The 13,980-nt window shown below is 37.5% G+C and overlaps 1 protein-coding gene across 1 annotated transcript; it reads left to right on the top strand.

Annotated features, from left to right (window-relative positions):
* The first annotated feature begins 4,715 nt into the window (after positions 1-4,715).
* On the top strand, positions 4,716-8,780 carry LOC127455708 (protein KTI12 homolog). The gene is made up of 9 exons (XM_051723771.1): positions 4,716-5,008; positions 5,869-5,920; positions 6,301-6,353; positions 7,012-7,067; positions 7,161-7,240; positions 7,370-7,529; positions 7,629-7,691; positions 7,857-7,925; positions 8,525-8,780. The coding sequence occupies exons 1-9, from the start codon at positions 4,858-4,860 to the stop codon at positions 8,666-8,668; spliced, it is 828 nt and encodes a 275-aa protein (XP_051579731.1). The 5' UTR covers positions 4,716-4,857; the 3' UTR covers positions 8,669-8,780.
* The last annotated feature ends 5,200 nt before the right edge of the window (positions 8,781-13,980 follow it).

The raw sequence follows: 13,980 nt of genomic DNA, 5'->3' as shown, positions 1-13,980 counted from the left end.
AGCCAATTGGAAGGCATAAGTAAAGCACCCCAACCACAAACAGTGGGACAAATGATGACCTTTTTGGGCATAACAGGTTTTAGTGCTGATTGGATAGAAAATCATGTTATTAAAACAGCTCCCTTAAAAGCACTGATGAAACAGACAGGGCATCAAAATCTCCGAGCTCGACTAACATGGGATACAGATGCATTAATAGCCTCTGAATCATTGAAAAAAGAACCTCAGATAGCTCCAGTGTTAGCAACCCCAGACTATTCTAAACCATTTCATTCGTATGTAGCAGATCGAAGAGACAGATATGCATCAGCAGTTTTAATGCAGGAGACCTGTAGTGGAAGAAAAAAGCAACTAATAGCTTATTATAGCACCAAGTTGGACAGTGTAGCACAAGGCTATCCGCCATGCTATCAGGGACTTGCAGCAGTGTATTTTGCTTATGACAAAGCTTCCACTGTAACAATGGGCTACCCAGTGATAATTTATACTCATCACAAAGTAACAGAGTTATTAGAACAAGGTAGATTTGTTCTGACACAAGCCAGGTGTTTGACATATTCAACACTGTTGACTTACCCAGACATTACCATAAAACGATGTACAATGATAAATCCAGCAAATGTCATTCCTCTAGAGGGGGAGGGAACACCTCATGAATGTGTAATAGACTCTCTAGCTCTTACTTGTCTCAGACCAGACCTAGAATCAACACCAATCATAGATGCAGAAGCAGATTATTTTGTAGATGGGTCATGCTTCAGAGACCATCTTGGCAACCATGCAGGGTATGCTATTGTCAAAAGAAATTATAAAACCTTTGTTCCAATTTTGATGCAGCATTGTGAGCAGCCATGCTCAGCACAATTGGCTGAATTAAAAGCACTAACTGAGGCTTGTTTGTTGGCTAAAAATCAAACTGTTAATATTTATACAGATTCCTCATATGCACATGGAGTATGCCATTTATTTGGAGCAATCTGAAAACAAAGAGGGTTCAAAAAAGACTGATGGGACACCAATTCAGCATGGTGACCAAATAATTAAGCTAATTTCAGCCATGATGTGTCCAAAGAAATTGGCTATCATCAAATGTCAAGCTCACAAAAAAAGGCAATGACTTTGTCATTCAAGGTAATAATGCTGCAGGCTTACATGCTAAAAAGGCCTCAGGATGCCAAGTAGCAATGATGGCAAATGTATCAGTTCTGCTTCAGCCTCAACCCCAATTAGATGACATTGCACGTATGCAACATCAAGCTGGCCCATGTGAACAAAGTGTATGGCAACAAAGAGGTGCGAGCAGAGATCTAAATGGTATATGGCAATCTCATGAAGGACTTCTTACTTATTTTAATCTCAGATTAAAATGGTTTTGACCACTGCGCAAGGGGGGATGTAATAAGGAAAATAAAAAGACAGGGATATTGATCCCCATATCTACAAGCCATGGTAGATGAATTTTTGGCAGAATGGGAAATTTGTGCCCAAAACAATGTCAGAAAGGGTACATCAGCACCAACAGGTCACATACCAGTATCAGAAGGACCAATTAAACAACTGGTGATGGATTATGTGGACATGACTAGATCAATATGAGGAAAAAGATACATGTTGGTGATAATAGACAGATTCAGTAGATGGGTAGAGAAAGTACCATCAGCAGACCAGGGAGCTCAAACTGTGATAACATTTTTGACCAGAGAGGTCATTCCAAGATTTGGCATTCCATCTCAAATAGAAGCTACAAGATATGTGGGCAAACTCTCGGGAAATTGCCTTATAAATTGTAAGATCCAGACTCCAGTCTCCCCTGTAATAAAAATATATGCTGAACAAACAGTAGCCATAGCAGACTATTTTTGGGTTTGTGGTGGAAAACGATTGCGGCAAAATTGGAAAGGGATATGCACCAGAGTAAGACTAGTGTAAGAAATAATTATATTGACATGAGACCCAGAAGAATCTGAAATCCAGACTGAATCTAGAAAAACTGTACAAAACAAACATAGAGTGAAAAGAGCATGTCAGCCTGACCCTAATGTAATAATAGATGCAATTGGTCAACCAAGAGGAATACCACAAGAATTTAAAGCTAAAGATGAAATAAAATCAGGTTTTGAGTCTATATTTGTATGTATAACACCCACTAAGAATGCAGAATGGATCAATTACATTTATTATAATCATCAACTACACTGATGAAGCATTAAAGACTTTAGGTGACCAGTTAGCTGCAACAAGTAAAATGACATGGTAAAATAGACAAGCACTAAACTGGCTATTGGGGGTGTCTGTGTAATGTTTGGAGCTGACTGTTGTACCTATATTCCAAATAATACAGCTCCTGATGGATCCTTTACCACAGCAATGAAAAAGTTGAAAAGTCTACAAGAAGAAGTGACTACCAATGCAGGAAGAGATCAACATATTGGAAAATGGTTTGACATCCTATTTGGATCCTGGGGAGAATGTCTTACTAAAGTAGGAATAATAATAGCTGTAGCTGTTGTTATTTTTGTGATGTTGTTTTGTTGTGTTGTGCCTCTCCTCAGATCAATGATGGCCAATGCTGCAGCCAAACAGATGATCAATGTGTCTGTAAAGTCATCTGGAATTGACATTGGGGCCACTATATACTCCATAGGCCCTGGACTGGATGAGCTGGACGAATTCTAGAAAAAACCCTGAAATGACACAAGAATGGTAGGGAAGGGGAGCCTTTTATTTTTAACTCTTTATTTTCTCTTGTTTTTGGATAGCAAGGGAGTCAGTATACTCATTGTATTTTCTTTTATAATAAAATTAGGAAGCACTTTAGATTGGATAGAGTAGGCAGGAAGTTAGAGGGTATTATGTTTATTATTTTGGCATATACCCCTTCCTGAAGCTATTATTTTCTTTTAAATAATGTTTGTTGTTTAATCAAGCACATTGCATGTGAATGCAAGGGAATGATGAAGGTTTGCTGCAGATTATTATCCATGTTATGAGGTAATGTAAACAGGTAATGTAACCAGAATTAAAAGGAAATGATAAGAGGGTTTATTTTGATTATATATGAACTTCTTAAATGTTTTAAAAGTATTATTTGTTGTTTGAATCATCTCTGAAGGTACTATTAGCCAAGTAAATTGCTACAGAATGAACAACAGTATGCATTTATGAACTCTGAAAACACTGGAAGTGCCACTGGTGGACCAGAGAATTGAACATCATAAAGAAAGTATCGACGAGCACCTCAGTGCTTAGCAGCAAGAGCAAGACTCTACTGAGGTTTAAAAACCCACTGTCTGCTCCAACTCCACTAGATAGCACTCCAGGCTACCGGAAATGTCTGTGAGTTCCTCTGGCACCGTGGGACATATCATATGCTGAAGTAGTCTACTGATATTGTTTAATCACTGTAGTATGTTAATCTACTGAAATAAGTCTAATCACTGATGTACTCTATATAACGCAAGGCTAAATCAGCACGCACATGCTTTATACAAGAAGTTGATTTGTTTTTGATTACTGTTACCCTCCAGAAAGAACTTAGCTAGGGAGATAAGATCTTTTTACTTTCTCCTAGTCAAAAGTGGGGGAATACCAAGGTATTGGTCACTTGGTAGGAAGGAAGGAGACTGACTTGTGAGGTTGCACTCTGGGTAAGGGCAATAGAGATGAGACTTTTTATAACTCTCAAAGGAGGGAATATATAGTATATTTTCTTTATCATGGTATATATATATATATATATATATATATATATATATATATATATATATATATATATATGAAGTTACACAAGTCAGTACTCATAAGTACTTTGATATAATATATATATATATATATATATATATATATATATATATATATATATATATATATATATTATATATATATTATATCAAAGTACTTATGAAGTTACTGGACTTTGTGTAACCCAGAAGAGGGCATTTGAGGTTATTAAAAGTGTTGATGCTGCAAAAAACCACACAGTACAACAGAAATAATGATGCTACGGACCTTGAGAAACACAGCTAAAGATAAAGATTCAGCTGTAACAGAAATAATGATGCTATGGACCTTGAGAAACATAGCTAAAGATAAAGATTCAGCTGTAACAGAAATAATGATGCTATGGACCTTGAGAAACATAGCGGAAGATAAAGATTAAAACAACTAGTGGTCAAAGTGACCGTATTATGCTCAGATTGTCATGTTTTTATACTACTTTAATTAAAAAGTTATTTTTAAAAATAGACTAAAGCCAGGTGTCCACCATTAAAAAGAAATCAAAGGCCTTGTGAGATAATGGTGGTGAACGGTATCCATGACAACCAAAAAATAATCAAGGGGCGTACACATGAGGTAATATCAGACAAGAAACTGTATAAAAGATGAGGGTATGGACCAAGGGATTCAGATCTCAGCTGACATCTTGGGTTTGTTGGTTTTGCTCAATAAACTCTAACCTTTGACACCTGGAACTCCTGACTCCGAGAGCTTTCTTACAGAGATGGAAAGAAAAGGCATCTTACGCTCCACAGCATTAGGAGAGGTTCATTATTCTGTGCTGAGGAGAAGAATACTTCTATGGATATTTTCTGTGAAACGCTTGCTAAGTGATTGTGGGCTGGAGGGTGATGTGATTTCACAGATGTCAGGTCTTTATCCACCTCATTGCATCGATGAATGGAGCTGTGTGATGTTTTTTTGATTGACCTGTAGAGGGCAGAAAATACTAACCATGTCTGCAAACAACACAAATACGAGGAAGAAAATTCCCTCATGTAACATTTTAGAAAAGCATGAATCTCCGAAGGATTTCTAAAATACAGAATTTCCTCATGTCATCAAGAGCTTTGTACTAAAATGCCTTTAGTAGTGATCTGTGGATACCCGTGCAGTGGCAAAACCCAACGAGCTCATGATCTGAGAGATTACTTCACGCAAAATACAGAAAGAAAGGTTCATCTTGTCGGAGATGAAGCTCAGGGAATTGACAGGAACTCTGTGTATGCAGGTGAGAAGCCTTTGAAAGTCAATGGAACATCGACTATTAAAAGTCATGCTTAGTATTGCCATATGTGTAAGATGCACGCTAATAGCTATGTTGTGTCAGGCCTAGTGACCATCATACAGAGAATCACAAAATTGCACACTGTAGCTTAATGAAGGTCTGTTAAATGAATAGTTCACCCAACAATGAAAATTCTCTCATCATTTACTCACCCTCATGCCATCCCAGATGTGTATGACTTTCTTTCTTCTGCAGAACACAAACAAAGATTTTTAGAAGAATATTTCAGCTCTGTTGGTCCATACAATGCAAGTGAATGGTGGCCAGAACATTGAAGCTCCATAAAACATATAAAGGCAGCATAAAAGTAATCCATACGAATCCAGTGGTTAAATCCATTTCTTCAGAAGCAATATATGATAGGTGTGATTGAAAAACAGATACATATTTAAGTCCTTGTTTACAGTTAATCTCCACTTTCACATTCTTCTTTTGTTTTTGTCGATTCGCGGTTTTTGTGCGTATCGCCACCTACTGGGCAGGGAGGAGAATTTATAGTAAAAAAGGATGTACCTACAAAGCTTAGATATTCTTAAAAAAAAATCTTTGTTGGTGTCCAGCAGAAGAAAGAAAGTCATACATATCTGGGATGGTGTGAGGGTGAGTAAATGATGAGAGAATTTTACTTTTTGGGTGAACTATCCCTTTTAACCTTATGTTTGGTCAGTGTACATACATTATCATTGTAATGGAAAATGAGATCAAACTTTAACATAAAAAAATAGATAAATAAAACAGACTTCAAATCCTGTTTGCTTGATCTGAATCTTACTGGGTCAGTTATGAGATTTGTTTGAATACAGACTCGCAGAAAGAGAAGGACCTGAGAGGAGCACTGCGAGCTGAAGTGGAGAGGTGATTCTTGATATGTCTCATACTTCTGTTTTCTTATAAAGATGCTTGTTTCAAACATAAATACTTTATTTACATTTATAACATGTGACACGTGTCCTTTTCAAGTGATGGATTCAAAGAAAATACAACACAGGTTTATGTGCAATACTGTTTGGTGTAATGCCAGAAAAATCATTTTAGAAGTGTTATAGAAACACAGATACTGAATTGCAGACACATGATGAATTGTGAAAAGTCCAGCTGGGATTAATTATACACCGATAATTATATTTATACTCATATTTAATGATACATTTATATTTATAATTACACACTTATATTATCAGAGTTCTCTGAGCTGCACAGGATTTCACTATGTACCCTTCCCTCTTTGTATGTAGGAAAGTCAATAAAGATGACATTGTGATTCTTGATTCCTTGAATTACATTAAAGGTAAATTAAACTTTTGGCTTGTGTAAAAATTAAAGGGATAGTTCACCCAAAATATAAAAAAATCTGTCATCGTTTACTTGCCCTCATTTGTTCTTTCAACCCCGCATGACTTTTGTTCTTCTGTGAAACACAAAAGGAGATGTTAGACAGAATGACAATGCCTCAGTCCCCATTCATATTTATTGTATTGGGAAAAAATATGCAATGAAAGGTAACTAAAAACTAACATACTGCCTTACATCTCCTCCTGAGTTCCACAGAAGAAAGTAATGTAGGTTTGGAACGACATCAGGGTGAGTAAATGATGATAGATTTGTCTTTTTTTTTTTTTGGTGAACTATCCATTTAATACATCTATGTCATTGCATTTAAAACCCACTGATATGAGAACACGCAAGGTCGAATGTGATGTATTATGCCATTCATTTTACTTTAGACCTTACCTTTTGATTATTTCATAATTTATTGATTCCATGAAATGATTTGTGGAACAGTAAAACATGCTTCTTAATGTCTTATTTGGAGTGACATTCAGGCTTCAGCACTGCATGTGCAGTAAAACAAGTATAATAGCAGAGCTCAGTCTCAACATCTGTTGTTGCCCAAGACACTTAGCTAGACCCCTGATATAAGATTTAGGATTGTCTTTCATTTCCAGGCTACAGATATGAGCTGTTTTGTCTTATCAAACATACACAGACACCCCATTGTTTGGTATGTAAACTCTTGAAACTTATTTCAAACTGCTTCTATAACTAACTATACTCTTTAATAACTAACTAACTAGGGGTTTTATAACTGCTACAGGTGTACTGTTTGACGTCAGCTGAAGTGAGCTCAGAATGGAATAAAGGTAGAGAGGTTGATTCTCAGTACACTCAGGAAGTGTAAGCATTTGTATATTTTTCCCCCTGCGATGCAGATTAATTGATAGCTTTATTTTCAGAAGATGAATATAGCTGTTACAGTCACTGAATTAAAATCTCCATTATCATTTCTGATCTTTCAAACAAAAGTCTTGATGGTCTTATACTGAGATTTGAAGCACCTGATTCGAGGAACAGATGGGATAGTCCACTCTTTACTATTCAGAAAGAGGACTCACTCCCATTTGAAGCCATCTGTGATGCGCTTTTCAAAAGAAAAGCACCACCACCTAATCAGTCCACGCTAAGTGTAAGAACACTAGTCCTCATTATGCATGAATATTTAGCTGCATTAATTACTTTTGATTGCAGTTGATAGAATATCAGAACCTTGTTTTTTGTGCCACAGCAACCGCTCTCATCCACCAACTTTCTGTACGAGTTGGACAAAGTTACTCAAGATGTCCTAATGGTAAAAATACTTTTATGTAAAAAAAATAATCATCTCCTTCAGGTATTGCATTGAGATTCATGCCTTTCTGTATCTTTGCCTATAGGTGAGATTTTATAGATAGCATCTGCAAAGCAAAACAGTATCAATTGTATGTGCCATCTTACGGGTTGTTTTACGTCGCAGGCTGTTCTTGACTCACAGAAGACCAGCGTCCCAGGGGATCTCATTTCCATTCCTGGAGCTAAAGAAAAGATATCCTTTTTCCACGAAATGTTTTTTCCAGCCTTGTTGCGCACTTAATTGTGTTCTCTTTTGCTTTGATTCTTGGGAGGAAATGTCATGTTGTCGTGCTTTGTTGTGCCACCAGTCATCACGGCTCTGATATTTCTCATATATTTCTGTGTCAGCACAGCATTAAAAAAGTTAACACAGAAAAGTAAGGTCAAGTGTGGAATTTTAATTAGGAATTTTGTATACTATGTTGATTCTTTTGAACTCTAATTGAATAGGTGTTAAAGTAATAAACATAAATACACACACATATCAAAGTGTGTTATTTCTTTTTGATGCAGTTGCAGTTCATTGACCGCTCTGTAACAGTTTTAGCTTTCAGAGAGTAGATAGAGGGAAGTGACCAGTGACCGTTGGCCCTTTGAAATAATACATGATTCAAAAGGGATATTTCTAGAAATTAATTTATAGATATGCTTTATTCTCTTTATACTTGATGTCTTCATGGTCTCTAGGATGGGTATATGCCAAATAACTTTGCATGACTGCTGATCAAGATGAAACCTTTTAATGTAATGTACAGTATTGTCACAGCTTAATTTTCTTAACCTCTTTAATACATCAAACTCACAAGAAGTCTTAACATGGTGGAGTTGAGGAAACTCAGACGCCAGTTCATCAGTTATACCAAGATGCATCCCACAGAGAACATTGGACAGATTGCCAACATGTTTGTGCAGTATCTTAATAAGAGTATGCACTAACAACTGTTCTTACCATTGCATTCTTTTTCATTATTATTATTGTTTAGGTCATATTTATTGTTTTCAATGTGCATTTTAATGGTGTATATCTTTTGAATGCAATAAAATGTTAAATCAATGTTTGTCTTTGTATATGCATTATTCATACAAACGATTAAAAGGGTAAGGTAAAAAGAAACCGGACTGTTTCAGAACAATAATATTCTATTACTATTACTTACTATTCTATTACTTTTTTGGTTGAGCAATAGCTTTTCATTCAAGACGCCTCAAATAATAATCATATTTAAAAACAATAACAATAATAATTATATTAACATAACATAACCGGCACATTTGTTTGGCTTTCCCCCACATTTTATTGTGGGGACATTGAGAGATAGGACTGGAAATGAGGGGAGGAAAAAAATCAGGAAATGTCAGCTTTGAATTCAGATTACATCGCTGGTATGAGCACCATAGCTCAATGTGTCAGCGCACGTGCTAAATACTAGGCCAACATGTAGCTCATAAATTATATAGTTAACTTTACTGCATTTTGTCTGAATCAGAAATCGTGTTCCTTTTTCTGTTTTTACCTCCATTCAGAAAAAATCCTGGAAAAGGTTCAACTATATTCTGGATAATGTTTGTATCTTGAGTTGTGGTTTATGGACCTAAAAATTAGTACAAAGGTTTGTTTGAAGTCATCAACACATACATCCAGATGTTTTCTCACTGCAGATCTGGGCAGGCTAATGTAATGAACCATTAAACTCACTGAGACGCTGACTTATAATGTTTTTCATGCAAGCCCTTTGTTTATGCCTCAGGACAACTGGAAGCATTTAGAGTGCTTTATTGACTCTTCTATTAGTAATTTAACTGGCGAAATCAGGCTAAGCTATTTATGTGTGAAATTATGTGGTAAATATGATCTGAAAACATTATGCACGCTGATACTTCTCTCATGACCTCTCATGCTCTGTTGCATGGTGAAAACAGCAACAGGATTAAATGGTTTGGCTATATGTTGGTAGTTTTTGTAAAAGCTGTCTATGTGACACAATTATAGAGTAGCCTAATGCACACTACCTGCCAATTTTTGTGTGTCCTGTGAGTCCATATTTAAGATTTAACATTCATAATTGGTTTATTAATAAAATTGTTTCACTCCTGTTAAAGTTCTTCAACTATGTTACTGCTTAAAGCATGTGTTCTCTTGCATTATATACTATTGCATTCTCCGAGTTGTATAACATGCCCTCCCATTCAGCAAAAAAAAGAAACGTCCTCTCAATTTCAACTGTTTTTATTTTCAGCAAACTTAACGTAAATATTTGTATGAACATAAAAAGATTCAACAACTAAGACATAAACTGAACAAGTTTCACAGACATGTGACTAACAGAAATGGAATAATGTGTCCCTGAAATACTGGTTTGGGGGTGTGGCAACCAGCTGCATTAAGTACTGCAGTGCATCTCCTCCTCATGGGCTGCACAAGATTTCTTGTTGTATTCTTGCTGTGAGATTTCTTGTTGAGTTCTTGCTGTGAGATGTTACCCCACTCTTCCACCAAGGCACTTGCAAGTTTCCGGACATTTCTGGGGGAAACAGCCCTATCCCTCACCTTCCGATCCAACAGGTCCCAGACATGCTCAATGGGATTGAGATCTGGGCTCTTCGCTGGCCATGGCAGAACACTGACATTCCTGTCTTGCAGGAAATCATGCACAGAACGAGCAGTATGGCTGGTGGCATTGTCATGCTCTAGGGTCATGTCAGGATGAGCCTGCAGGAAGGGTACCACATGAGGGAGGAGGATGTCTTCCCTGTAATGCACAGCATTGAGATTGCCTGCAATGACAACAAGCTCAGTCCGATGATGCTGTGACACACCGCCCCAGACCATGACGGACCCTCCACCTCCAAATCGATCCCGCTCAAGAGTACAGGTCTTGGTGTAACGCTCATTCCTTCGACGATAAACGCGAGTCCGACCATCACCCCTGATGAGACAAAACAGTGACTCGTCAGTGAAGAGCACTTTTTGCCAGTCCTGTCTGGTAAGGACCTGCCTTACAACAGGCCTACAAGCCCTCAGTCCAGCCTCTCTCAGCCTATTGCGGACAGTCAGCACTGATGGAGGGATTGTGCATTCCTGGCGTAACTCGGGCAGTTGTTGCTATCCTGTAGATGTGATATTTGGATGTACCGATCCTGTGCAGGTGCTGTTACACCTGGTCTGCCACTGCGACTTCCTGTCTCCCTGTAGCACTGTCTTAGGTGTCTCACAGTACAGACATTGCAATTTATTGCCCTGGCCACATCTGCAGTCCTCATGCCTCCATGCAGCATGCCTAAAGCACATTCACACAGATGAGCAGGGACCCTGGGCATCTTTCTTTTGGTGTTCTTTTGGAGTCAGTAGAAAGGTCTCTTTAGTGTCCTAAGTTTTTATAACTGTGACCTTAATTGTCTACCGTCTGTAAGCGTCTTAACGACCGTTCCACAGGTGCATGTTCGTTAATTGCTTATGGTTCATTGAACAAGCATGGAAAACATTGTTTAAACCCTTTACAATAAAGATCTGTAAAGTTATTTGGATTTTTACAAAATTATCTTTAAAATACATTCATAATTAAATATATATGTAATATATATATATATATATATATATATATATATATATATATATATATATATAAAATTATAAATAGCATTCTGATATGACATTCTTCTCACCACAATTGTACAGAGCGGTTATCTGAGTTACCATAGACTTTGTCTAACCCTTCTCTGTTGACCTCTCATTAACAAGGCATTTCCGTCCACAGAACTGCCCCTCACTGGATGTTATTTTTGTTTTTGGCACCATTCTGAGTAAATTCTAGAGACTGTTGTGCATGAAAATCCCAGGAGATCAGCAGTTACAGAAACACTCAAACCATCCCACCTGGCACCAACAATCATGCCACGTTCCAAATCATTGAGATCACATTCTTTCCCCATTCTGATGGTTGACGTGAACATTACTGAAGCTCCTGGCCCGTATCTGCATAATTTTATGCACTGCTCTGCTGCCACATGATTGGCTGATTAGATAATCACATGGATGATTGTTGGTGCCTGATGGGCTTGTTTGAGTATTTCTGTACTGCTGATCTCCTGGGTTTTTTTTTTTTACACAACAGTCTCTAGAATTTACTCAGAATGGTGCCAAAAACAAAAATCATCCATTGAGGGGCAAGTCTGTGGATGGAAATGCCTTATTGATGAGAGAGGTCAACAGAGAATGGCCAGACTGGATCGAACTGACAGTCTACGGAAACAATTGTGGTGAGAAGAATAGCATCTTAGAATGCTATTCTGAGATGCGGGTTGGTGCTGTTTTGGCAACACCAGAGGGACCTACACAATATTAGGCAGGTGGTTTTATTGTTGTGGCTGATCGGTGTGTGTGTGTGTGTGTGTGTGTGTGTGTGTGTGTGTGTGTGTGTGTGTGTATATATATATATATATATATATATATATATATATATATATATATATATATATATATATATGTACACACACACACACACACACACACACACACACACACAGTTGAAGTTAGAAGTTTACATACACCTTAGCCAAATACATTTAAACTCAGTTTTTCACAATTCCTGACATTTAATCGTAGAAAACATTCCCTTTCTTAGGTCAGTTAGGATCACTACTTTATTTTAAGAATATGAAATGTCAGAATAGTGGCAGAGAGAATAATTTCAGCTTTTATTTCTTTCAACACATTCCCAGTGGGTCAGAAGTTTACATGCACTTTGTTAGTATTTGGTAGCAATGTCTTTAAATTGTTTAACTTGGGTCAAACATTTTGGGTAGTCTTCCACAAGCTTCTCACAATAAGTTGCTGGAATTTTGGCCCATTCCTCCAGACAGAACTGGTGTAACCGAGTCAGGTTTGTAGGCCTCCTTGCTCGCACACACTTTTTCATTTCTGCCCCAAATTTTTTATTGGATTGAGGTCAGGTCTTTGTGATGGCCACTCCAATAGCTTGACTTTGTAGTCCTTAAGCCATTTTGCCACAACTTTGGGGGTATGCTTGGGGTCATTGTCCATTTGGAAGACCCATCTGCGACAGAGCTTTAACTTTCTGCCTGATGTATTGAGATTTTGCTTCAATATATCCACATAATTTTCCTTCCTCATGATCACATCTATTTTGTACAGTGCACCAGATCCTCCTGCAGCAAAGCACCCCGACAACATGATGCTGCCACCCCCATGCTTCACGGCTGGGATGGTATTGTTCGGCTTGCATGCCTCACCCTTTTTCCTCCGAACATAACAATGGATATTATGGCCAAACAGTTCAATATGTGTTTCATTAGACCAGAGGACATTTCTCCAAAAAGTAAGATCTTTGTCCCCATGTGCACTTGCAAACTGTAGTCTGGCTTTTTTTTTTTTTTTTTGGCGGTTTTGGAGCAGTGGCTTCTTCCTTGATGAGCAGCCTTTCAGTTTATGTCGATATAGGACTCGTTTTACTGTGGATAAAGATACTTGTCTAACTGTTTCCTCCAGCGTCTTCACAAGGTCCTTTGCTGCTGTTCTGGGATTGATTTGCACATTTCGCACCAAACTACATTCATCTCTAGAAGACAGAATGCGTCTCCTTCCTGAGTGGTATGATGGCTGTGTGGTCCCATGGTGTACAGATGAACGTGGTACCTTCAGCTATTTGAAAATTGCTCCCAAGGATGAACCAGACTTGTGGAGGTCCACATTTTTTTTCTAAGGTTTTGGCTGATTTTCCCATGATGTCAAGCAAAGAGGCACTGAGTTTGAAGGTACTCCTTAAAATACATCCACAGGTAGACCTCCAATTCAGTACACCTCCTAACAGAAGCTAATTGGCTAATTGTCTAAAGGCTTGACATAATTTTCTGGAATTTTCCAAGCTGCTTAAAGGCACTGTTAACTTAGTGTATGTAAACTTCTTACCCACTGGAATTTTGATATAGTCAATTAAAAGTTAAAAAATTACTTGTGTCATGAACAAAGTAGATGTACTAAACGACTTGCCAAAACTATAGTTTGCTAATATTAAATCTCTGGAGTGGTTAAAAAAGTGAGTTAGGTTGAATGACATTCAACCTAAGTGTATGTAAACTTCTGACTTCAACTGTATGTGTGTGTGTGTGTGTGTGTGTGTATATATATATATATATATATATATATACACACATACACACACACACATATACACACACACATATGTATATATATATACACATACACACACACATATACACACACACATATA

The sequence above is a fragment of the Myxocyprinus asiaticus genome, chromosome 18, assembly GCF_019703515.2.
Source record: "Myxocyprinus asiaticus isolate MX2 ecotype Aquarium Trade chromosome 18, UBuf_Myxa_2, whole genome shotgun sequence".
Classification (NCBI taxonomy): domain Eukaryota; kingdom Metazoa; phylum Chordata; class Actinopteri; order Cypriniformes; family Catostomidae; genus Myxocyprinus; species Myxocyprinus asiaticus.
This window is presented reverse-complemented; position numbering and strand designations above follow the sequence as displayed.

What these genes read in the sequence shown, in the direction of transcription:
- LOC127455708 (XM_051723771.1), top strand. Translation starts at nt 4,858, where the DNA reads ATGCCTTTAGTAGTGATCTGTGGATACCCGTGCAGTGGCAAAACCCAA. An exon ending in CTAATCAGTCCACGCTAAGT is followed by an intron (nt 7,530 to 7,628) that starts GTAAGAACACTA and finishes TTTGTGCCACAG; the next exon opens with CAACCGCTCTCATCCACCAA. An exon ending in TTACTCAAGATGTCCTAATG is followed by an intron (nt 7,692 to 7,856) that starts GTAAAAATACTT and finishes TTTACGTCGCAG; the next exon opens with GCTGTTCTTGACTCACAGAA.